The following is a 26,302-nucleotide window of genomic DNA, read 5'->3' as shown; positions in this document are numbered from 1 at the left end:
ACTAACTATAACAACAACTATAATAATAGCTAAGATTTATATACTATTCAATGTGCTAACTGCTTTACATATATTATTGATTCTTAACATATTGATAATTGATATTGATAATATATTGATTCTTAAAATAGCTCTGGGAGAGAGATACTATTATTATCCCTACTTTATATCTAAGTAATCTGAGGCAAAAAGAGGTCAAGTAATTTGTCCAGCTAGTAAGCTATGGTCTTCCCGACTCTAGAGCTAGTATCTGTCCTCTCTTCCATCTAGCTGCTTCTAAGATGCTCTAGGGATAGAGAGGTTGGAATCCCACTTCAGATACTTAATTTTTTCTGTTTTTTTGTTTCTTCATTTGTATAATGGAGGGATTGGGTTTAACCTTCAGAAGTCCTTCTAGTTCTAAATGTGTGATCCTTTTCTCTTAGAATTTCTATCTCTTTACTTAACAGATAAGCAGCAGCCATTGGAATCTAATGTTTACCAGTCTTTTTCAGTCTTGTAAGACACTAGTGATAAGAGTAGTTAGCTTCAGTGCCAGAGTCAACTGAGACTAACTTCACTAATTCATTAACCAACATATATAGCTTTTGGTGGTGAGATTTTCTTTTCTAGGAAAACAAAAGGCTAATCTTGTCACAAATAAATGTAATTGCTGCTAGGTATGTTTTTGGAGATATCTTTAGGACTGAAAAACAATTGACTTAATTTTTGTTATGATTATACAGTCATGTACATATATGTGGGTGGGTGTACATACACACACACACATCTATAATGGAGGTTAAGTGACTCGGGGCTAGTAAGCCCATGATCACACTGGCACTAGCATATTAGATCCCCAGGGGGTCACTGCTATCTTGGGATCTAGGAATGAACCTTTGTGTAATTACTTCTAACACTGTAGTTCATGAGTTTCCTACCAATTGTTTCCCATTCAAAATGGCTAAATAGCCAGTCATCTTGATTAATTTTTAGAAAAGTTAGGTTTGGAAAATTGTCATGTTGAAATGTGTAATGATTTTGTTGGCCCACATGATTTCCCTTATCATCAATGGCTCACATTCGAGGAAACTTTTTTTCTTTTTTTTCCAACTAAATATTACTGCTAAATTTCCTGACTTCCTTAGATCTTTGTTATTGTTGTTATTCAGTCTTGTCCAACTCTTCATGATATCATTCGAAGTTTTCTTGGCAAAGATATTGGAATGGCTTGCTGTTTCCTTCTCTAATTCATTTGGCAGATGAGGAAACTGAGGCTAGGGTTAAGTGACTTGCTCAGAATCATTTACTCAAATAGCCTCCTAAGTAAGCACAATAGATATAACAAATTTCCCCTGGAATTTTGGTATGTATTTTCCTAAAAGAGAGGGGAACATAATGGACATGAATATAAAATAAAGTGTTATCAAGGCACACAATGTGTGTGCAAAGCACATGTGGCAAAAACAACTTACAACTCTGGAAGAGCAGTCTCTGAATTGATTGTTTTGATCGTTTGATTGTTTCTTTCTCTGGAAAAGCCTTATGAAGTTCACTGTGGGACAGGGTTGTAGGGGTTAGTAATGGACAAGTCACCCAACTGATGATGCTGATGATGAGCTGGCTCCTTAAAAGGTTTGGTATGTTTCCTGATCAAACTGGGTCAGGTAGGTGACTCCTCTGTGAGGTTCTTCCCAGTGTTAAATTTTTCTGCATCCATGGACTAATACACTCTCTGGACTTCATTCTTTGATGGGCAGATATAGTCTCTATCACCTCTAGTCTCTGGCATGCTTTTTCATAAAAGGCAACAGCCAGGATCCCATAAGGAGCTGCATAATTTCTTGGATACAGGGTCAACCTTAATGTCAGAAAGACCTACATTTTCACACATACAGACACACAGACACACACTCTCTCTCTCTCTCATACATACTCAAAAGCTTTGTGACCCAAAGAAAGTCATTTAGCCTTTCTGTGTCTCAGGCAACTCTGAGCAATGAAAAAATTCAGAATAGTTGCAGATTTTATATTGATATTCTTTTTAAAATTGAGAATTTCCTACATTGATGTAAATCTAAAGATACTCTCCATTTCTCTATATTGTAATTGAGTTTACTTTTGAAATACAGTGTTAATTTTAATTCAGTTTGTCTCTATAGGTTTGGAAATTGTCATATTGAAATGTGGAATGATTTTGTTATCCCAGATGGTTTCCCTTATCATCTTTGATGGCTCATATTCAAAGAAAATTTTTTTCTTTTTTTTTTTTTTCAGCTGAATATTCCTGCTAAATTTTCTGACTTAGTTCTTTGTTGAATATTGTTATTCAGTCTTGTCTGATTCATTTAGGATTTTCTTGGCAAAGATACTGTAATGGCTTGCCATTTCCTTCTTCATCTCATTTTACAGATGAGGAAACTGAGGCAAATACTGCTCAGGGTCACATGGCTAGTAAATGTCTGGGGCCAGATTTGAATTCATGAATGATTCTTCCTAACTCCAGATCTGGCACTGTATACTCTTTGCTGTCTTGCTGCTTTTGATTGATTATATATGCCCCGAGCAGTCTTTGATGAATAGAAGTCATTGCTATCAAGAATTGAAAGGAACTCAAGAATCATTTTGTCCAACTCCCTTATGACAATGACAATGCTGAAACTGAAATGCTAATGATATGCCCAGTTATACAAGTAATAAGAGTAGAGCCAAACAATCTCCCACGTCTTTTGTACCCGAATCTCCTGCTTTTAGGATAAAATGCAAAGTGTTCTTTTGGACATTTATAAACCTTTACAATCTGGCTCTAGCCTCCCTTTCTAGCTTATTCTCATTTACATGCCCTATATTAGAGTCAATATGTTTGGAATTGTGATGAAATGAAGACATTCAGAGTTGATTTAACAGATAGCAGAAGATTTATTTAGCCAGCATAAAAAAAAAAAAGATATTTGACAAAGACATATTATTTAGCTAAAATAGAAGCATATACAAAAGTATATGGCCATCAGAGCAGAATGGGGTTACTCCTAATCTCTTGGGACATATTACAAGTCCCAAGGATTCTAGTCTCACAATTTGTCAGGCCTGTTTTATGCTTTTGGTGAATAAAAAGACTAGGCCTTAGCTCCCTTAATTAGCCACATCTTAAGGGCAGTTTCAACACTTTAAAAAAAAAAAAACCTAATCTGCTTTCAGCAAAATCTTATTAAAAACTAGCCCAGACTCAAGAGGAAATGGGGAAAGGGCTTCCTACTCTCAACCAACTACCCCCAAATTGCTAGAGTTTTACTCAGTAACTACTTTGATTTGCTTAATATACATTTGCTATTTACCTCTGTATACTCTTGTTTCTTTCATAAATTTTATGCAAGTGCTTAATAGTTATTTCATGATAGATCAGGAGAAATGATAATTATGTGGAAAATTTTCTGCCATTAAGTTAGGGGACTATAATGTTGAAGGATAGTGTTCTAAGTATTTCCATTAAATATGCGTATATTCATCTCATAGTTTCTTTCTATTCCAGGAAAACTCAGGGTTAAATCAGTTATATGATGCCTAAATCTCCCGCTATCTGCTGCTTTTTCTCCAACCCGCATACTGCTGAACAAAGCTGGAGAAAATTGCAAAATTGTGCTGACTGGGTCTGCTACAAATTTATGTTACATAATCTCAACTGGACCCTTTAATGCAGGCAAGGCAATCCTTTTATACCTCTGTCATCAATTTAATATCACATTCGGCTTTTAATACCTTCTCTAACTTCCCATGGCTCTTCTTATTCTCACCATTTTAGCTAAGAACTTTATCTTATATTTTATTGAAAGAATTTGAGGTCATTCACCAAGAGGTTCCTTTCCTCCTTTCAAATCACTTAGATGCCTTCTGCCACTGTCTCCTCTTCCATCTCTCTCTCACATGAAGAAGTGACCCTTTTCCTTCCCAAGGCAAATCCCTTTATGTATGACATAGACAATCTAATTTCATCCTGTTCTCTTCAGAAGATTGCTCTGCCCTGCTCTTTAATATTCAGTCTCTCCCAATATATTGGCTGCTTCTCAAACATATCCATTTCTCTACTATTATCTTTTTTTTTATTAATTTTATAATTATAAATTTTTTGACAGTACATATGCATGAGTAATTTTTTTTACAACATTATCCCTTATATTCATTTTTCCAAATTTCCCCCCCCCCCCTCTGCTCCCTCCCCTAGATGACAGGCAATCCCATACATATTAAATGTGTTACAGTATAACCTAGATACAATATATGTGTGTAAAACCAATTTTCTTGTTGCACGTTAAGAATTGGATTCCGAAGGTATAAGTAACCTGGGTAGATAGACAGTAGTGCTAACAGTTTACATTCACTTCCCAGTTTTCCATCTCTGGGTGTAGTTGTTTCTGTCCATCATTGATCAACTGGAAGTGAGTTGGATCTTTTTTTATGTTGAAGATTTTCACTTCCATCAGAATATATCTTCATAGAGCATTGTTGTTGAAGTGTACACCGATCTTCTGGTTCTGCTCATTTCACTCATCATCAGTTGATGCAAGTCTCTCCAAACCTCTCTGTATTCCTCCTGCTGGTTGTTTCTTACAGAGCAATAATATTCCATAACCTTCATATACCATAATTTACCAAACCATTCTCCAATTGATGGACATCTATTCATTTTCCAGTTTCTAGCCAGTACAAAAACCATGAACATTTGTTACATACAGGTCCCTTTCCCTTCTTTAGTATTTCCTTGGGATATAAGCCCAATAGTAGCACTGCTGGATCAAAGGGTATGCACAGTTTGATAACTTTTTGGGCATAGTTCCAAATTGCTCTCCAGAATAGTTGGATTCTTTCACAACTCCACCAACAATGCATCAGTGTCCCAGTTTTCCCACAGCCCTCCAACCTTCATCATTATTTGTTCCTGTCATCTTAGCCAATCTGACAGGTGTGTAGTGGTATCTCAGAGTTGTCTTAATTTGCATTTCTCTGATCAATAGTGATTTGGAACACTCTTTCATATGAGTGGAAATAGTTTCAATTTCATCATCTGAAAATTGTCTGTTCATATCCTTTGCCCATTTATCAATTGGAGAATGGTTTGATTTCTTATAAAATAGAGTCAGTTCCCTATATATTTTGGAAATGAGGCCTTTATCAGAACCTTTAACTGTAAAACTATTTTCCCAATTTGTTACTTTCCTTCTAATCTTGTTTGCATTAGTTTTGTTTGTGCAAAAGCTTTTTAATTTGATGTAATCAAAATTTTCTATTTTGTGATTAATAATGATCTCTAGTTCTCCTTTGGTCATAAATTCCTTCCTCCTCCATAGGTCTGAGAGGTAGACTATCCTATGTTCCTCTAATCTATTTATGATCTCATTCTTTATGCCTAAATCATGGACCAATTTTAATCTTATCTTGGTATATGGTGTTAAGTGTGGATCCATATCTGATTTCTGCCATACTAATTTCTAGTTTTCCCAACAGTTTTTTTTTTTCAAATAATGAATTCTTATCCCAAATGTTAGTATCTTTGGTATTGTCAAACACTAGATTGCTATAGTTGTATCCTATTTTGTGCTGTGTACCTAATCTGTTTCATCGATCGACTAGTCTATTTCTTAGCCAATATCAAATGGTTTTGGTGATTGCTGCTTTATAGTAGCTTTATATATAGCTTTAGATCAGCTACAGCTAGACCACCTTCCTCTAACTTTTTTTTCAATAATTCCCTTGAAATTCTCGACCTTTTATTCTTCCATATGAATTTTGTTTTCTAGGTCATTAAAAATAGTTTCTTGGGAGTCTGATTGGTATAGCACTAAATAAATAGATTAGTTTGGGGAGTATTGTCATCTTTATATTCGCTCGGCCTATCCATGAGCATTGAATGTCTTTCCAATTATTTAAATCTGACTTTATTTTTGTGGCAAGTGTTTTGTAATTTTGCTCATATAATTCCTGACTTTTCTTTGGTAGATGGATTCCCAAATATTTTATACTCTCGACGTTGTTTTGAATGGGAATTTCTCTTTGTATCTCTTGCTGTTACATTTTGTTGGTGATGTATAAAAATGCTGAGGATTTATGTGGATTTATTTTGTATCCAGCAACTTTGCTAAAGTTGTGAATTATTTCTAATAACTTTTTATTAGAATCTCGGGGGTTCTCTAAATATACCGTCATATCATCTACAAAGAGTGCATTTCTCTACTATTCTCAAAAAACCTTTACTTGATTCCACAATTCCTGCTAGCTACTTCTAAATTATTGCTTTCTTTGAGATACTATATTCTTCTCAGAGTTATCTTCATCATAAGGGATGTTTTTATTCCTAATTTAAATAATATAAATCTTGTTATTCTAATATTCATACTATTTTACTATTTATTACTTATTCTACTATTCATACTATTAATAGTATAAGGCATGTATTACATGTTTAGAGGCGTACTATAAAAAGTTATTGTATGTAGATTTATGCCTTTTCTTCTTTAAATTTGTGTACTTGCAAGTAAATCCAGGCAATTAAGAATTGTGTAATACCTTAAATTTAATGTCTCGCTGGGGATTTTTAAAGGAACAAAAATATATCTGTAAAGCAGATAACTTGTTTTGCTATGAAAATTGTCACCTCTATCTTTATTGCAGCTTGCTAAATCTGTGTTGTGGTTGGGACTTGAGAACATTTGATAATATATACCATAAAAGGAAGACTAAAAAGTATGTTGGGAAAAAAAAAAAGTTAGTTGGCATCAGAGAGCAAAGGCAATGGTGGGAAACCCATTTCATTGTTTCTGTCAGATTCTTCTCATCTTTTCTTCTCAGAAACTATTTGCTGCCCTTAACATTAATGAATTTCATGATAATCATGCATAGGGTGTGACTGGGAGTAATTTTTAGCTCCAGCTTTGAGCTTTGTATAAATTTATCCAAAAAACAAAAAAGCCTACCTGTTAAAACTGTCCATCAGAGAACAGGATTATGTAGCACAAAAATGGATTTGGACCTTTTAGTCCAAATTCATTTTATAGATGAGGAACCTGAAATAAGGAATATTAAGTGACTTGCTTATAGTTACATACAGTTTTAGTCTGTTGCATAACCCTGTTTCTAGATCTCAGACAAAACAAAAGAAAAATAGAAATTATTGGTAATTTATAGTTTAGCTGACAGAGTGTAGGAAGTTAAGTAGAGAGTAAGAGGAAAAGAAGTAGAGACACTTGTTATATACTGCCTTTTCAAAGCTGTCCATTTGGCCATTCTTTACAAGTTTTCCATTACTTCTAGCACTTTTTTGCCTTCTTCTTCATAATCTGTCTAGCCACAAAAGGCAGGAGATATATTGGGCAATAGTTAGTGGAGTTAGATGGAGCAAGTCTGGATTTTTTGAGGATGTGAGGAAACATAATGTTTATTTTTTAGGCCTTAGGACGACATCTGGTAGACAGGGAAAGATTGAAGATTAATGAGAGAGCAGAGATGGTAGAGAGGGCATTTTGCTGGAAAACATAGGATGGAATGGAATCATGTACAAGTCAAGGGTATGCTTTGGCAAGGGGAAGGGCTACTTTTTCATATGAGTTAGATGAAAGAGGAGATAATGACAGAAGGCATCTGAAGGATGTGAGATGAGAGGGGAGAAGAGCAAGTTCTTGGTGAATGGCTTCAGTTTTAAAAATAAAACCAGACAAGGTTGTCAGCTATGAGAAAGGGGTGGAGGTGATAGGTTGGGAAGCACAAGAAGTTTGAAAAAGGATGAAAAGGTTTAATCTACTGTGATGATTGGGATAATGAATTATTTATTGAGATAGTGAGTTATTTAAGAAGGTGTAGGTAGATTGTGCAGTACCTGTGAAGGTGCAATCAAGGTTATGTACCATTAATTTGTAGTGGACCCAGTCTGAACAAATCGTGTGCTATTTTTTTGTCTTTTTAAAGCAGCACCTCTGTTGGAATGAATTCAGTAGATGGTTGACATGATCAAAAGTTTAGCTTGGCAGGGCATAGCTAGTGACAGGGACAAGTGACTCAAGGAAACAGTTTAGAGTTGAGTTGATTTACAAAGGGGTCAAACTGGAGAAAGGACTAGAATGTGGCTACTGCAGTGATGATGGCTGAAAAGAGAACCGAGGGGTTGAAGGATTGGTGGTCACAGTGATGGTTTGGTATTGGAAGGAAGAAAGCAAAAAGAGAAAATTGATAAACATGGAGGTGGTATGTTTGTAGATGATGGCAAAATCAGAGGTATGACCCTCTTTGTGGTGGAAGAATAGGTCAAAGGAAGTGAATGAGTTGAGGAACTGGAAGGTTAGGGTTTTTGAGGGAGTGTCAGTATATATGTTGAAGCCCCCTAGAATGAGGAGTTGGTACGGGGTGAAAGATTATGAGAAACGTAATGAAATCATTGAGGAGGGAAGAAGAATGCTGTGAAAATCTGCAGACAGTATTTCCCAAGATTTTATTTGGATGGTAAAGTTGATTTCATGAACCCCAAATGGGAGAGAGGGACAGAGCGGAAACCTGGAAGTGGTGGGGAGGAGTTTTCCAATTCTCCAGTTTCAGATAGTGAGTTGAAGGGAATGTTGGAAAGGCTGGCCAAGAAAACTAGACAGCCAGGTTTCTATGGGAACCAAAAGATGGAAGGAATAGAAAAGGAAAAGATTTAAAATGAAGGCAAGTTTGTTGCTTATGGAGCAGGCTTTTTATAGGGTATGGTGGAAGGGAATGGTAATGTTTGGTTGAAACTTTAACTCAGTTGAAGGGAAATAGAGAATGGGATTTGGATGATGACCTTCAGAATCATTGGATATGGAGGCTATGATTGAATGGGTGAGGTTTTTCTTATCATTAAATGAAAATGCCATCAATACTTTAAAAACCAACAGGTTTTTAAGGTCTTTTTAGCGCCTTGGGGAGTTCAGGGGAAGAAGTAAACACTTGGGAACAGAAGCAGTTGTGATATTCTTGTTCTCCAATGTAAGAGAGGAGGCTGCAAACTCCATTAAATAGCATCTTTTCCCTCCCTCATCAGTGGGAGGCTGGTATAATGGAATGATGCTTCTCTTCCCACAAGCAGCTGGAAACCAAGCAGGAGATGCATGGGTATAATGGTAAGGCTCCTATTTCTCCACATTCCTATCTGAGCTTCAGGCAGGAGATGCTAGTGTAAGGCACTGTCATAAGTTCCAGAAATATAAATATAAGCAAAAATAGTCCCTATCCTCAAAGACTTTACATTTTAATGAAGAAAAACAATACAGAAAGGGGAACTTAAAATATGTGTGCTTATATGTTGGTGGTATGTAGGAGTAGTGGGATTGTATTTGCTCAGGACCAATGCTGCTGTGGGGGATGTTGAAAAGATAGGAAAGTAAGGAGCAGAGCTGAGAATGACAAAGACTTGACCTTGATCTTCCTGACTTAAAGAAGTATTCCAGGCTGTGTCTTCCCCATTATTAAAAAATTAAGAAAGACATATGAGGCAATGGTTTGACTCTTTGACCAGGTAGTTTATTTTAATACTTGAACATAATGAGACAGACACTCTTAGGTTATTCAACATTTAATAGAAGGAAATTTACTTAGCCATAGCAGAAGAATAATATTCAACAAGGATCTTCCTTAAGAACACCATGCATTGATTTAACCAAGCAAACCTTCTTAGCTGAAGTACCTATTTTAAAAGCATGGCTGTTTTGTTTTCAGATGACTAGGAAATGATATCAACAACTTGAGCCTTTAGTCTACTGAGCTGCATAATTTTTTAAAAGGGAAAATGATCCTAAATTGAATGAATTTCCATCCTACTCCGATCCTTTACTGTAAAGTCCTTCAATCTCCTTAAGAAGGATTGTCCACTACTTATATAGTATTGTTTGCCTTGTGGCACAGTGGAAGATGAGTTCAAATCTAGCCTCTAACACTGCCTTTGTGATCCTGGGCAAATCATTTTACCCTATTTGCCTCAGTTTTCTCATCTATAAAGTGAGCTGGAGAAGGAAACGACAAAACACTCCAGTATCTTTGCCAAGAAAACCCCAGATGAGGTCATGAAGAGACATGATTGAACATTTTGGGGGCAGCTAGGGAGTTCAGTGAATAGATTGTCAGAGCAGATGTCAGGAAGACAAAGAGTTCCAAGTCAGCTTCAGATGCTCAGTAACTGTGTGATCCTGGGCAAATCATTTAACCCTTTTTGTCTTAGTTCCTCATCTGTAAAATGAGCTGGAGAAGGAAATGGCAAAGCACTCCAGTATCTATGCCAAGAAAACCCCAAAAGGGATCACAGAGTTCTATATGACTGAAACAATTGAACAACAACAGAATTTAAAAGGCAGGAATTATTAAGTGCCTTCTGTTCCAGGTACTATGCTTGGTGCTTCACAAATGTTATTTTATCCTCTATGAGAGGTAGGTGGGATTATTATCTCCATTTTGCAAGTGGGGAAAAAAATGAGGCAAACAGAATTTAAGTAATTTGCCCAGCCTGACATAACTGGTGAGAAGGTCTCAATATGGATCTGAACTCAGATTTCCTAATTCCAGGCCCTATATACTCTTTGCCTGACATCTAATTGCCTCAAGACCTATAACTTTCATTAAAGGGGGAAAAGAAAAACAGGAACATAGCAAAAAAAAACTAAAACAGCTTTCTGAAGGAGTAATTGAATATGGGAAAACAAAGATAAGACATCCCAGGCTTCAGTCTCTCTACTCCCTTGTGAGGATTAAGTCTAATAAACACGAATGTGGTAAGGGATGTCTAGTTTTTGCCATTCACATTAGATCTCCAGGAAAAGAGGTGATCATAAGTAGGAGAAACACTAGGAACATTAAGGCTAAATCAAAGATGTTGATTCTTTCTGCTTCATCACTGATTTTCATGATAGTTGAGAGAGAATTGCTCCACCCACTTAAATGTTCACCAGGATTACCTTCACCTTGGGAATGGCATGGAAAAGTACCAAATACCTGGCTTTTTTGGAAAGCCTCCCACACCTATTTCTATGGGGGCTGCTTGGACATTTTCACAGCTCTTGTTTTCCCAGAAAGCAAAATTACCTGCCAGTATGACACTGTTGTTCACTAAGTCTTCCCTTTGGAGAACTTAACATTAATCATTAAATGTTAAAAAGATATGGAGGAGCCAGAGAATTTCACATTAGAGTAAGCATTGACCTACAGTTAAGGCCAAGACCTGCCCTTCTGTTACTGGGCTGCCATTGCTACTGGGATCCCCTCTACTCCTCCCTTATGTCTATGGACTTTAGCATCTCAGGGTCCACATTTCTGCCAGCTGCCTCTTGGCCAGTTTCACATAATTGATACCTGATTCTGCCCTCCTATGCTGGGTGGTAAGCCATAATTTCTACCCTTAGCTTGTCCACCATAGTTAGTGAGATCAGAAACACCCATATGGGGTGACTCACTATCTCCTGGGCTGTCATGCCAGGTATGGGTTCTTTTTCCAGTAAATGATTTTTCTCCCCTATATAGAAACTTCTCCAGCTGCCAGTCAGCTCCCACTGAAGAATCCAGGATTTCCTGCCTATGGTCAGGGAAAGAAACAAAGCAAAATAAAAAGCTTCTTTAGGTCAGTACCTGTGTATTCCCTCATTGTTGTGGTCCTTTCTTCTACCTCCCAGATGGATAGATATGTCTGTATTATATACAAGTAGAGGACTAAGGTTTATTTGTTAAGCTATATCGTTATTTCCAAAATGCCATTCCAAAACCGAGTAATTCTTTCTTCATTCACATGGTCATAAAACTCTGTCAAGAGCTCTTTCATTATGCTTCCTCAAGGCAATTAGATGATGGCAACTGTTAGCAAGCAAAGGCATCCAATCCCAGTGAAGGGATAGCATATCTCATGTCTAATTATTTACACTTTTTTTAGTGAGAGGAGAATTGTTTTAATCTCCCCAAATTAGTACCTTTGGTTACTTTGAAGGTCAGTTGAGTTTTAGGAAATCCCCTAGTAGAAATTGGAGGAAGCTTGAATTATTAGGCTGGAAGGCCCAGAGGTAATACAGTTTATAAATCCGAAAAGGTACAGTTATCTTCAAGGTACACTTTTTAAAAAAAAATTAAAGGTTTTTAATTTTCTAAAGATATGCATGAATAATTTTTCAGCACTGACCCTTGCAAAACCTTGTGTTCCAATTTTCCCCTCTTCTTCCCCCCACCCTCTCTCCTAGATAACAAGTAATCCAATATATGTTAAACATGGTAAAATATATGTTAAATCCAATATATGCATACATACTTATACAATTATCTTGCTGCACAAGCAAAATCATAACAAAAAGGAAAAAAATGAAGAAGAAAATAAAATGCAAGCAAACAACAAGAAGAGTAAAAATGCTATGTTGTGATCCACACTTTGCTCCCATAATCCTCTCTCTGGGTGTTGATGACTCTCTTCATTACAAGATCATTGGAACTGGTCTGAATCATCTCATTGTTTAAAAGAGCCACATCCACCAGAATTGATCATCATATAATCTTGTTGTTATGTACAATAATCTCCTGGTTCTGCTCATTTCACTTAGTGTAAGTTCATATAAGTCTCTCCAAGTCTAAAATCATCCTGCTGATCATTTCTTATGGAACAATAATATTCCATAACATTCCTATACCATAACTTCCAGCCATTCTCCAACTGATGGGCATCCACTCAGTTCTTGCTACTACAAAAAAGGGCTGCCACAACCATTTTTTGCACATCAAAGTACATTTTTAAATATATGTACTTCTTTCTTTTCTCTCTGAAAGGCCAGTCATTTTATTCCCAGGTATTGGGGAAGAGGGAATTAGGGTGCACCTTACTATGAGTGATCAACATTTCTAGAGGTATTTTCAAAAGTACCAGGAGAAGTAATCTTTGTTCCTTTTTTTCTGCATTATCTAACTCCTTCTTCAGTGAAATTATTCTATTCCAATTACCAGATGATGCCATTTTAAAAAAATTTTTTTTTGGATTCAGACTATCCTTTGAATAATATTTCTGCTCTTTTTCCATATTGTAACAGAGTGAGGTACTGACAGATCATTTAGCAATTAACAAAAGGAGCTTTATATAGTGGAAGAAGAGATTCAACAAGGATAGGTGTTGTGGTGAATGAAATGATTATTTTTCCCTTCTGTTAATAACCAGTTATTAAATTAGGATTATGGTTTTCCCTTTCTATTTCCTCATTCAGGGACCCAGCCACTGTAGGTCATTCAGCTAGTCTCTGAAGGACATTGCTGATAAATAAGATTGCCTAAATCCTCTGGAAGAAGACCTTTTAAACAGAATCCAGTCTAGGCAAGTTCTTGCCCTTAGGTAATAAGCTGTTGTTTATGAAACTCTCCATTATAAGTTAGAGTGTTTCAGCTTATAATGAAGAAAAACAACCAAAGTGATCTGGATTGGGATGGATTAGGGATGGATTCCTTTTTCTAGAGTGCTGGATGTCATAAGCACTTCACATTATCACTAGGATTTGCTGAGCTTTTAGCTCACTTCTTAATTGTCCACCCCCTCGTTGATTGTTCACCAGTCAGGGCTGAGCTCTGTCAGTGACACCCACTTTTCCAAAGGTATTTCAACATTTGATGATCTTTGTCTTTTGTTACTGAGAGAAACCACTGACTTTCAATTTATTTCAATTTATTGATTATTTGCCAACAATAAATTATTAGTTACCCTTTGAGCTTTTCATTCATCTTAGTTGACATTAAGTTGACTCTTATGAGCTCAGCTCCCTTCTTTTAATTGGCATTTGTCATACTTGAAGTATGGAGTTCTTTGTGGCCAGCTACACTCAGATGTCCAGATATCACCAGCCTCAGTCAGTTAGATCTTAAGGATGTCTCTTTTTAGCCTTACATGCATGGGGGAAGGGTTTAGGATTTTGTTCTCAACAGAAGCTAGATAGAAAAGCATTGGCAGGATCTTTGTGACATCTGAAATAATTTTACATAAGGCATCTCAAGAAGAGACACGAACTGGTAACAGGAGGAACCAAGAGCCAATAATTCTTAGTAAATAGTTAATAAGTCAAAACACAGCATAAGTATGAACCTGATCTTATAGGTAAGTAATAGCGAATAAGAAGACAATCGTTGCCCTCCATACAGATATGTAAATAACGTAGTAGGGATTTAGATCTTCCAGCTGGCATGACTTCATGGAATGTAAATGCGTATATGCAAGTTTGTATGTTTTATTAAAGTGATAGAAATTCACCTAGTCTCAGACTTGAAATAAATAAAACTTTTGTCACTAAACCCTCCAGATTTTCTACCTTTTGTAAGTAAAATATTAAGCTAGATTGAATTTCTTACAAGTTGTGTTTTAATGAATGACTTGCTTTGATTCCCACATATGACTTCCTTCTCCTATATTTGTGATTTTGTGTGTGTGTGAACTTAAACACAGATAAAATACTAATTTCCATATAAATAATAGAAAAAGAATTGTACACAAAGCTGCAGATTTCTGATAAGTATGACTAGTGTTTCTTGTAGAGTTCAATCTATAACTTTTAAGGCTATCCTGATTGTGTTGTTTTATTCTACTTTTTTAAAAATAAGTATCAATGACTTTTGTTTTTTCTTACTCTGTGCTTTTTGTCCTTTTACTCTTTCTCAAGAAAAAAGAAAGGAAACAGCTATTAACCAATATGCATATTTGAATAAAACAAATTATTAATTTGGTCATGTATATCCAAAAATATGTTTTATTTTGCATTTTGAGTCCATCACCTCACTGTCAAGAAGTAAACATCATGTTTTATCATCAATATTATAGATTGATTTGCCAGTGTTCTAAAGTTTTCAGAATTTATATGTACATATATATATATATATTTACATATATATCATATGCATAATGTATATTAGTAATATATAATATGTAAATATAAATATACAATGTGTATTTATATTTACAATCTTGTATTATTATAAATTTATCTTTCCAAATTTCTATGGAATCATCTTTTTTATCATTTCTTATTGTCCATTAGTATTCCAAACAGCATATACACGTATCAGTTTACTGAGATATTTAGCAAGCACTCCCTTAGTTTCTAGTTTTAATAGAATTACTATAAATATTTTTGTATATTTGGATTTTCTCTTTTCTTGATCTTTTGGAAATATAAATTTAGTAGTGGTTTCCCTGGATTAAAGGTTATGCAAGATTAGCAACTTTGGGAGCATAGTTCAAAAATTGCTTTTCAGAATGACTAGACAGGTTTGTAGCTCTACCAACAACAGTGTCTTAATGTACTTACTATCTCACATCCCTCAGTCTTTGTCATAATTTTTCCCCCTCATCCTCACTTGGCCATTCTGATAAGTGTGAGGTAAAACCTCGAAGTTGCTTTAATTTTCATTTATCTAATTATTGATCATTTAGAGCTTTTTAAAATGATTGTTGATAGCTTGGGTATTTTCCCTGGAAAACTATCTTGTGCTATCTTTTGAACATTTATCATCTGGGGAATGGCTTTTATTCTTTGAATTCAAACCAGTTTCTTCTAAATTTTAGAAATGAGAACTTTTTCAGAGAAAATTGCTGCAAAGATTTTTTAAAAGTTATTTGTGTCCCTTTTAATCTTGACTGTTACTTTTGTTTTCGCAAAAAACTTTTAAATTTTATAATAAACAAAATTGTCCATTTTGTCTTCTGTGACCTTTGTTCCTTGTTTAATCAGGAACTCTTCAATTCAGAGATAATTTCTTATTTGCTCCTTTAATTTCTCTATGATGCTACTTATTATATATGTCATATATTTATTTGAAGCTTATTTTGACCTATTGTATGAAATGGTATTCTCTAAGTAATTTTTCTCATGTTGGCTTTGGGGCCTTTGAGTTTGCCAGCTCAAAAATGCTGCTTTTATGTTGTTTACCAGCTCTGTAACAGTGATCAACCCTTCTTCTCCTCTTCTTCTTCCTCTTCCTCCTCCTCCTTCTCTTCTTTTTCTTCTTCTTCTTTTTCTCTTTCTTCTTCTTCCCAAATCATTTTTATGATTCCTCCTTTATAATATAATTTGAGATATGGCAATTATATTACTTATGCTTTCGTCCCCCCAATTATTTCCCTTGAGATTCTGGATCTTTTTTCTTACAGATGGATTTATTTTTTTTTCTAGCTCTGTAAAATCATCCTTGGGTAGTTTGAATGGTATAGTAAAGAATGGATTAATTTAGGTTATAATGTAATTTAAATTATATTGGCTTGGTTTACCTGTGAATTCTTAGTATTTTTCTAGTTAGGGTTATATCTCATATGCATTTCTGCAAAGAAGGTTTTGTAGTTGCATTCATATAGTTTTTGGGTGTGTAGGTAGATTCTCAACAATCTTATACAATTTGAATAAAATTTCTCATTTCGTGTTTTCTTTCTGAGTTTTGTTGGTAATAACACAGAATACTGATGATTATATATGGATTTATTTTCTATCCTGTAAGTTGAATTTAACTATGGCAGTAATTTCTAGTTGATTCTTTCAGATTCTCCATATAGACTACCATATATGTGCAGAAAAGATAATTTTGTTTCAATTTTGCCTATGCTTAGTTGCTTGCTTTTTTTTTTTCTTATTGCTATAGCCAGCACTTGCAGCACTATTTTAAATAATAGCAGAGATAATAAAATCTTTGCTTTATCCTTGATATTAATTGAAAATGTCTCTGATTTTACTGCATTTCATATGTTTATAAACATTTTTTGATTCTGCTTTATAATTAATTCTCTTATCTTCTATTTTATTGGCACATGCATCTCATTCCTGTTCATAGTTATGATTTTTAATTGCATATTTTCCTTTATCTTGTCTTGTACTGTTTCCTCTCTTTGCCCCTTCCTCCTTTACAAAAAAGTGAGAAAAAAAATTTTTAGAGGCTATTTATTTTACTTAATTTTTAAAAAACAGGATATCTATTGTGTCCCTTCTTACCTTCTTCTTTTAGACTTCCTAGCTTAAGTATTTAGTGACCTTGTGCAAGAACATTTTTTTGAGGGTGCTACCCATTTTCATATCTAGAAAATTGTGAAAATTCTTATTTCTTGGTAATGATAAGAATAATAAGTTATCTGGAGTCCTGGGATGATTAATTTTGCTCAGACTGTATCAAAGGTGGCTGACCATGTTAAAATTTAATGTTGTTACCAAGGTAAAGAACTTGAGCTATTCAAGTAAAAATAAAAGAGACAAATTAAAATTATTTTTAAATCTTGGGAGAACTATGTTATTAGCCATCTACATTCACCAATATCTGATATGAAATCATAGTTTAAACATAGTTAAAAGACTTAAGTTAAACTTTTAAAAATTGCCAATTAAAATTATTATATGTTGAGCTGTGAGTGAAGGCATTTTTAGTGATTACATCTTTTCCAAGATGAATGTCATAGGTGTGTATTCAAATATGTCTTGTTTGAAGACATTTTCAACATTCTCACAAGATTATCAGATGTCTTAATCTTTAGTGAATCGGGACAGTGAGAGAATCTTCTTATGTTTGGTTTACATTTAGACCTGACGAATGTTTCTTTTAGACTAGGGCTTTGTGCATATAAGTTTGAGGAAGCAGGCTAATAATCACACTCTTTTGTCCCAAGAAACTGTCTTGGATATAGGTTTGCTCAGGTGTGAGGGTGGAAAATATATTCTCTTGTTCACTGGGAATTCTTGCTATTGAAATTATACTGGCTGTGGTTGTCTCTCTTTAATAGGATTCCATTTCATTCCATTTAGTATGTGCCCTCATTCTTAGTGAGAGGTTTTATTTTGAGTATCAATTTCAAAAAATAAAGGACAAGTAGGCATTTAATAGTCCTTTGTTGCAGTAAAACAGCTGGAGCAGACTTCAATCTAAAAATATGATTACAGGACCCAAAACTATAATGAGAACTGAAAAAAAATAAAAACACTAAAATTGAAATACGTAGCCCTCATTGACATATATAATATGACCTTAATATCTTCTTTTTTCTCTTTGGGCAGGCAGGAATTTGTGGATGCTTATGTCAACTATGTCTTCCACTTGTCAATCCATGAATGGTATGCAGCCTTTTCAAGTGGTTTTCTGAAGGTGTGTGGAGGCAAAGTATTGGAACTCTTCCAGCCTTCAGAACTCAGGGCCATGATTGTGGGGAACAGCAATTATAACTGGGAAGAGTTGGAAGAGGTAAGGACATAATATGACATTTTGGTGGGGTTTGCCTATTCTGAGCTTAGTGTTTTCGTTAATATACCACAATTTATTAGGATCTCTCTAATCCTTAATGGACAGCCTTAGTTGATGGGAGACAATCTTTAACCATTTTTTCAGTCTTTTCCCTCTAATCATGTTTGTTCCTTATCTTATCCCTTGGCTTTGCTGAGCTTGCCCTTGCTCCCTCATTCTTCCAGTTAATCCAGTGTTTTCCCAATGCCTAGCAGAACCTGCTTCCTCTCTGTTTTCATAGATCTGGACACCATATCTGTTGGCTTTCAGTTATTGAATAGATGAGCAAATGTGTGAATTTTCTGCAGTTTGCTGGTTTGTCTCAATTATGTTCATTATTATGTTTACTCTCTGAAGGAAAAGATCTTGATTATTGCTTTTATTTTTGTAAGTTTTAAGTGCTGTTATTTTTGTAAGTTCCTTCGACTTTTTCTTTAACAGAGCACAATCTATAAAGGTGATTATTCACCTTCACATCCCACAGTGAAAATGTTTTGGGAAACTTTTCATGAATTTCCACTGGAAAAGAAGAAGAAATTTCTTTGTAAGTACTTATTAATGAGTTATATATCTCAATTCAGTAATTAAATAAGGATTTATTAAGTGCCTACTATGTGTTAGGGATCCAAAGATAAAAAATTGAACTTCCATGCCCTTAAGAAAATTATATTCTACTAGGATGAAAATAACATTTACCTGGATAATTTAATGCAAAATATGTAAATGCAAAAAAAAGTCAGGTTTGGGATGGTGGTAAGAATAAGGGACTAACAATTCAGGGAGTACAGAAAGAGTTCTTTTAAGAAATAAAACATGAGCTGAGCCTTGAAGGCATCTAAAGATTCTTGGAGGTGGAGATGAAGAAAGAGGCATTCCCAGAAGGTGGTGCAGCTTGGGCAAAAGCACAGAAAAAAAGGAGACAAGAGTATTTTTGTAAGGAGATCTCCAAGTAGGTCAATTTGTATGTAACATAAAGGATGTGGTGAAAGTAATGTGAAACTGCTATTGACCTAGATTATGAAGGACTTTAACAAAGGCATTTCTATTTTATCCTAGATCTATAAGGAAGTTTCTTGAGTGGGGTAGCAACATGATCAGACCTGTGTTTTTAAAAAATATATCAATTTGTCACTTGTAGGAAAGATGTACTGGGGAGGTAAGAAAAATAATTAGAAGGTTTGGTTTATGGGAATGATTCTAAGGGTTAGAGAGGAATTTGAACTCTTCCATCATTTTCTTGCATTTAGCAGCAAATGCACTCCAAATGAAAATATATGATAAATATTAACTCATTCCTTGCCTCCTTTGACCAAAAAAAGAAAGCAAAACTAAAAGCATATCTTACATATATTTCTTTGAGGCTTATTAAAGGGTATCAATTATTGTAAGAAATTAATTATAGTTGACTGGAACTCGGGGGAAAAAAGTGAGTACAAAAGCTACCAAGGCCTTCTTGTACTAACAAGAGAAGGGTCTAATTGGGTCTATAGAACTTACTCTTGATCTTCAACACTTTTATGGGAAGAGTCTTTGACAATGATATAATTTGAGGTTGGATTGTTCCTGCTGATATTCTAAAAAAAATTTGGTTTCTGTTGTCGGTACTTATCAGAAAGTTCCTTACTCTCACGCATTTCTAAAGATTTAGGGTATGCTTATTGGTCAAGGCCCAGTTGCTTGATATCATAGACAGTATTTCCTGCCCTTATGATTTGTCTTTCAGATGGCTTGGCTTTGGTACATATTCAGGATCCTTAGATATTGATTCTGGAGTCACACCTAGAATGGGCAAATTATAATTATCCTAAAGATAAAGTACAGCTAGTGACATTTGGAGGTGGTAATTATTTTAGGCTGGGCATCCTGCTCAGCTTGAATACTAATAAATATCCTAAACATGACTTTGAGAGAAAAAAACAATTACCTTAGCACTTGGGAGTTGAGGGAACCCAAAACTATTTGCTGAATTTTCAAGAAAAATAAATTTCTTCAACCTTTAACAGGTAAATTTATCTATTAACTCATTTAAAAAATTTTTTCAATAGTAGTTTAGTTTCCAAATACATATATGTTTTTTACAATGGAAGTTTCAGATACAGTTTCGGTGGATAACAAATAAAAATCATAATAGTCATAATCAGGTAGTTAAAAGTACAAAACAAAAGTTCTTTATCCTTTATAAACCAGCAAATAAAATCAGCAAATTCCCATACTTATATACCAAAATATCCTGAAGAATTCAACAAATAAATTGTTCTGGAACCAAGGTGTCTACTGTAAGCAGCATTGATACCCACAACAGCATACTATTGTCATAATGTACTCATAATGATATAATATTGAGTTATAAAAGTTTAATTACAATAATTTAGTATCACCATGTTGAAAATTCATAATCTACAAACTATACTGAATAAAAAAACCTTCAAAAAATAGAGAATTATCTGAAGAAGTAAAAACCACGTGGAAATAGATATACCACCCTGCCTCCTCTAATTATTATTTTGAAGATGAAATTATGTCCTGATACTCTTGTATAATAGATCAGCAGTTATCAGATTAAAAGACAGCAATGATAGTGACCTATTTTTTTCATTTCTATCTTACTCATATCAAAAATAAGAATAATGAATTAAGTTATAATAATAAGAAAAATATTTTCAACAATAAAGAGAACTTAAATTGGCTCGATCCATCTCTTTAGTAGTACTTCAAATGATGAATTGGAACACAGCAGTTAAAACAAAGCACTAACTGATGAAAAAAAAAAGGAATAGATTATTGTGATAATATAGAAAAGAAGTGATCAGAGCCAAATGGGAGGTTGTCTTGTGAGGATGTGAGGGAATTAAAGGGACAGTTGTGGGACTGTTATGGAAAATATCATGAACCTCCCCCACTCCCAATAGGAGTTATTTGAAAGAGGAATTCACATTCTTTCAAAAAATATTTATCTAAAACTAAATATAAAATAAGAAAAAACAAAATATAAAATTTCCCCTTAAAACTGCTTTGGCTACATCCCATAAATTTTAGTATGTTGTCTCCTTATTGTCATTCTCTTGGATAAAATTATCACTTGTATCTATGATTTGTTTCACCCACTCATTCTTTAGGATTAGATTATTTAGTTTCCAATGAATTTTTTGTTTATTTTTCTCTGGCCCTTTATTATATGTAACTTATATTGCATCATGATCTGGAAAAGATGCATTTGCTATTTCTCTCTTTTTTGCATTTGATTTTGAAGTTTTTATGCCCTAATACATGGTCACTTGTTGTGTAAGTTCCATGTACCACCGAGAAAAAAGTATATTCCTTTTTGTCCCCATTCAATTTTCTCTTAAGGTCTATCATACCTAACTTCGCTAAAATTCTACTTACCTCCTTAACTTCTTTCTTATTTATTTTGCGTTTCAATTTATCTAGTTCTGAGAGAGCAAGGTTGAGAACTCCCACTAATATAGTTTTGCTGTCTATTTCTTCTTGCATCTCTCTTAACAACTTCTCTAGGAATTTGGATGCTATACCATTTAGTCCATGTATGCTTAGTATTAATATTACTTCATTATCTATGGTATCATTTAGCAAAATGTAGTTTCCTTCCTTATCTCTTTTAAAATGTAGTTTCCTTCCTTATCTCTTTTAATTAGATCTATTTTTGCTTTTGCTTGATCTGAGATCAGGATTGGGACCCCTGCTTTTTTTTTTTTTTTTTAAACTTCAGCTGAAGCATAATAGATTCTACTTCAGCCTTTTACTTTTACTCTGTATGTATTGCTCTGCTTTAAATGTGTTTCTTGTAAACAACATATTGTAGGATTCTGACTTTTAATCCAGTCTGGTGTCTGCTTCCATTTTATGGGAGAGTTCATCCCATTCACATTCACATTTAAAATTACTAACTCTGTATTTCCTGTCATCTTGCTTTCCCCAAATTATACTTTTCTCTTTATTTTCCCCCTTTCCTTCCTACCCAGTATTTTGCTTTTGACCATCACCTCTCTCAATCTGCCCTCCCCTTTTACAGCCCCTCTCCTTTTCCTCTCCCCTTTTCTTTCTTACTTCCCTATAGGGTGAAACAAGTTTCTCTAAGAAACTAAATATGTAGTTCTTTCTTTGAGCCTAATTTGATGAGATTAAGGTTCACACAATGCTCCTATCCTTTCCCTCAATTTTTTTTTCCTTGCCTTTTTATCTTTTTATGCTTCTCTTGAGTTCTATATTTGAAGATCAAATTTTCTGTTCAGTTCTTGTTTTTTCATCAAATTAAATGAAAATCCCTTATTTCACTGAATGTCTATCTTTTCCCCTAAAACATAATGCTTAATTTTGCTAGATAATTGATTCTTGACTGCAGTGCACACTTATCCTCTAGAATATCATATTCCAGGCTCTTCAGTCCTTTAAAGTGGAAGCTGTTAGGTCCTGGGTAATCCTGATTGTGTCTCCTCAATATTTGAATTGTTTCTTTCTGCTTGCAGTATTTTTTCCTTGATCTGTTAATTCTGAAATTTCTGATTTTCCTTGGAGTTTTCATTTTGGGGTTTCTTTCAGAAGGTAATAGATTAGATTCTTTCAATGGCTATTTTACTCTCTAGTTCCATGACATAAGGGTAGTTTTCCTTGATGATTTCTTGAAAGATACTTGATGATTTTTTGAAAAATGTTGTCTAGGCTCTTTTTTTTCATTGTGATTTTCAGGTAATCCAATAATTCTTAAATTGGCTTTTCTGAAATGATTTTCCAGGTCAATTGTTTTTCTGATGAGGTATTACGTTTTCTTCCATTTTAAAATTTTTATTATTTTTTGATTTTGTTTGATGTCTCATTGAGTCATTTACTTCCATTTATTCAATTCTAATTTTTAGTAAATTATTTTCTTCAGTTAGCTTTTTAAAGTCCTTTTTGCATTTTGCTTTTACTACAAAATCTGTTCAGCGGCTTGATCTGATATTGATCTGAGGGAAGCCAGGAAGAGCTCAGACAAAGACCTCTCTACTCTTTACCATCTTGACTCCACTCCAAGAAAAAATAAAATAGAAAAAGAAAGGTAGAAAAAGGAAAATTTTAAAAATTGTCATGTGTCCAGCAAAACATGAGAGAGGATTTCAAATATGTTACAATAGATTTCCACTTCAAGCAAGCATATGCAGTAATAGAAGACATTATATTCATTTCTGTCCATTTTTTCTTTGCTTCCTTGTAGTTTTTCTTTTATTCTTTGCTGTGTGCTTTTAACTTTATTCTTTCCCCCTCTACTTACCCCTTTTTCTTCCCCCAAGCAGGCTACAGATAAACATGCACACACATACATATTTTCCCACACATATATATGTATATACACATACACACACACCTACATGCATACATACACACATACATATGCATTTATATATACTTAGATACGCATCTAAAGTGATATTAATATTTCTGACTTATAATGTAGTTTTCTCTCTTGATTGAATCTTTAAATTTGACTTTGTCTGAGGTCAATGATTACTTGTAGTCCTACTCTCCCACCCCAATGAATTCTATTACTTATTCTTGTTATTGTGTTTGTATATATTTCTTATTTCCTATCACTGCTAACTCTTTTGCTTTAGTTTTGCTGTTTATTATACTTTGCTATTATTTAACCTCCCCCCTATAGATTCCTCCCTTATCTTCTCCCCTCACCTTTTTCTTCCCTCTTTATCTCATTCACATTAATCTAAGCACTCTTCTGTACCCCATTTTATATTTTTTATTAAAGCTTGTTTTTTTTTTTTTTGCAAAACCTTTTGTTCCAAATTTTCCCCTCCTTCCCCCCATCCCTTCCCCTAGCTAGCAGGTAGTCCAATACATGTTAAATATATTGAAATACATGTTAAATCCAATATAAAGATAACTTTATACAGTTATCTTGCTGCACAAGAAAAATCAGATCAAGAAGGAAGAGAAAGAAAAACTGAGAAAATACAAAATAGAAGCAAATAACAACAGAGAGAGTGAGAATGCATTGTTGTGATCCACACTCATTTCCCATAATCCTCTCTCTTGGTGTAGATGGCTCTCTTCATCACTGAACAAGTGGAATTGGTTTGAATTATCTCATTGTTGAAGAGAACTATGTCCATCAGAATTGATTGTTGTATAGTCTTGTTGACGTGTATAATGATCTCCTGGTTTTGCTCATTTCACTCAGCATCAGTTCATGTAAGTCTCTCCAAGCCTCTCTGTATTCATCCTGCTGGTCATTTATTACAGAGCAATAATATTCCATAACATTCATATACCATAATTTTTCAGCCGTTCTCCAATTGATGGGCATCCACTCAGTTTCTAGTTTCTTGCCACTACAAAGAAGGTTGCCATAAATATTTTTGCACATGTGGGTCTCTTTCCCTTCTTTAGGATCTGTTTGGGATATAAGCCCAGTAGAAACACTGCTGATCAAAGGGTGTGCACAGTTTGATAACTTTTTGAGCATAGTTCCAAACTCTCTCCAGAATGGTTGGATCTGTTCACAGTTCCACCAACAATGGATTAGTGCTCTGGTTTTCCCACATCCCCTCCAACATTTGTCTTTATGTTTTCCTGTCATTTTAGCCAATCTGACAGGTGTGTAGTGCTATCTCAGAGTTGTCTTAATTTGCATTTCTCTGATCAATAGTGCTTTGGAACACCTTTTCGTGTGACTACAAATAGTTTCAGTTTCTTCATCTGAAAATTCTTTGTTCATATCCTTTGGATTTATCACTTGGAGAATGGCTTGAACTATTATAAATTTGAATCAATTCTTTATGTATTTTAGAAATGAAACCTTTTATCAGATCTTTTGGATATAAAAATATTTCCCTTCTAATCTTGCCTGCATTAGTTTTGTTTGTATAAAAACTTTTTAACTTAACATAATCAAAATTATCTATTTTATGATCAATAATAATCTCTGGTTCTTCTTTGGTCACAAATTTCTTCCTCCTCCACAAATCTTAGAGGTAAACTATCCTGTGTTCTTCTAATTTGTTTATAATATCATCCTTTATGTCTAGATCATGAACCCATTTCGATCTTATCTTATTCTAAGACACTCTTTGTCTCCGTCTTTATCCCTTTCCCCATTAATCTACACATCTTGTCCTATTGCCACATCCTTCTATACTTTCTCCTATTCCCTCCCCCCTTATTTCTTTATAAATTTTGGAGAGTGTAATACCCTTAAAGGTATTCCTATGTATTATTCCCTATTTAATCCATTTCTGATGTAAAGAGGTTTTCAGAACTACCATTTCTCCTCTCCCATCTAATACGTCTGGATTGGTTTTTCCTCTGTACCTCATTTTTATAGTATTTATTAATTTGTGAGGCAGTTGGAATTAAGTGACTTGCCCACGGTCATACAGCTATTGTTAAGTGTCTGAGGCTGAATTTGAACTCAGGTCCTCTTGACTTCGAGGACAGTGCTTTATGCCATCTTGGTGCCCCTATTTTTACCTTTTCTAGATAGTTTTGCTTTTTAGAGTTACAGCATACATAGCTCTGCCCCAATCAGAGCTAAACTAACTGATGTTAGTTTTAGAAATATGGTTTAATTTCCATGTATAACAAAATCAGTTTGTCCTTGTTGAGTCCCTTGAAATTAGACTTTAATGTTGGCTCTTATGCATTAATTATTGAATTCAGTTTTGGTTGAGACAATATCTTGAAAATCTGTAAGTTCATTAAATGTCCAATTTTTTGTCCAATATTATGCTTAGTTTTATTGGATATGATATTTTTGACCATAGGCTTAATTCTTTTGATTGTTGATATATAATATGCCAGGACTGCAGTTTTTTATTGTAGTTGCTCAAAAGTTCTGTACAATTCTAATTGTATATATATGTAAATATGCTTCAGCATATTTGAATTGTTTTTGTGGTGGTGGTGGTTGTTTATTTTTTGTAAAATTTTCTCTTTGATCTAGGGGTTTTGAAAGTTAGCAATAATATTCTTATGTGTTTTCCTTGTAGGATCTCTTTGAGGTGGTGATCAATGGATTTTTTTCTGTTTCTACTTTCTCCTCTTGTTTTATCACTTCAGGACACTTTGATTA

General features: G+C 34.3%; 2 protein-coding genes across 5 annotated transcripts in view; one reads left to right on the top strand and one right to left on the bottom strand.

Moving 5' to 3' along the window:
* Positions 1 to 26,302, top strand: part of HERC3 (HECT and RLD domain containing E3 ubiquitin protein ligase 3) — a 163,885-nt gene that overhangs the window by 132,633 nt on the left and 4,950 nt on the right. For all 4 annotated transcript variants that reach the window (XR_012483493.1, XR_012483494.1, XM_074275296.1 and 1 more), the window contains 2 exons: positions 18,003 to 18,186; positions 18,667 to 18,769. Coding sequence is in view for 2 of the 4 variants with exons in the window: in XM_074275296.1 (XP_074131397.1) it covers positions 18,003 to 18,186; positions 18,667 to 18,769 (287 nt within the window). In the remaining 2 variants the exon portion in view is untranslated. The remainder of the gene's footprint in view (positions 1 to 18,002; positions 18,187 to 18,666; positions 18,770 to 26,302) is intronic.
* Positions 18,590 to 26,302, bottom strand: part of FAM13A (family with sequence similarity 13 member A) — a 196,013-nt gene continuing 188,300 nt past the window's right edge. The window contains exon 20 of the mRNA XM_074275298.1: positions 18,590 to 18,744. The gene's annotated coding sequence lies outside the window, so the exon portion shown is untranslated. The remainder of the gene's footprint in view (positions 18,745 to 26,302) is intronic.

Source organism: Sminthopsis crassicaudata, chromosome 6 (assembly GCF_048593235.1).
Source record: "Sminthopsis crassicaudata isolate SCR6 chromosome 6, ASM4859323v1, whole genome shotgun sequence".
Taxonomy (NCBI): Eukaryota; Metazoa; Chordata; class Mammalia; order Dasyuromorphia; family Dasyuridae; genus Sminthopsis; species Sminthopsis crassicaudata.
The sequence above is the reverse complement of the archived record's forward strand: the minus strand, read 5'-3'. Positions and strand labels throughout refer to the sequence as shown.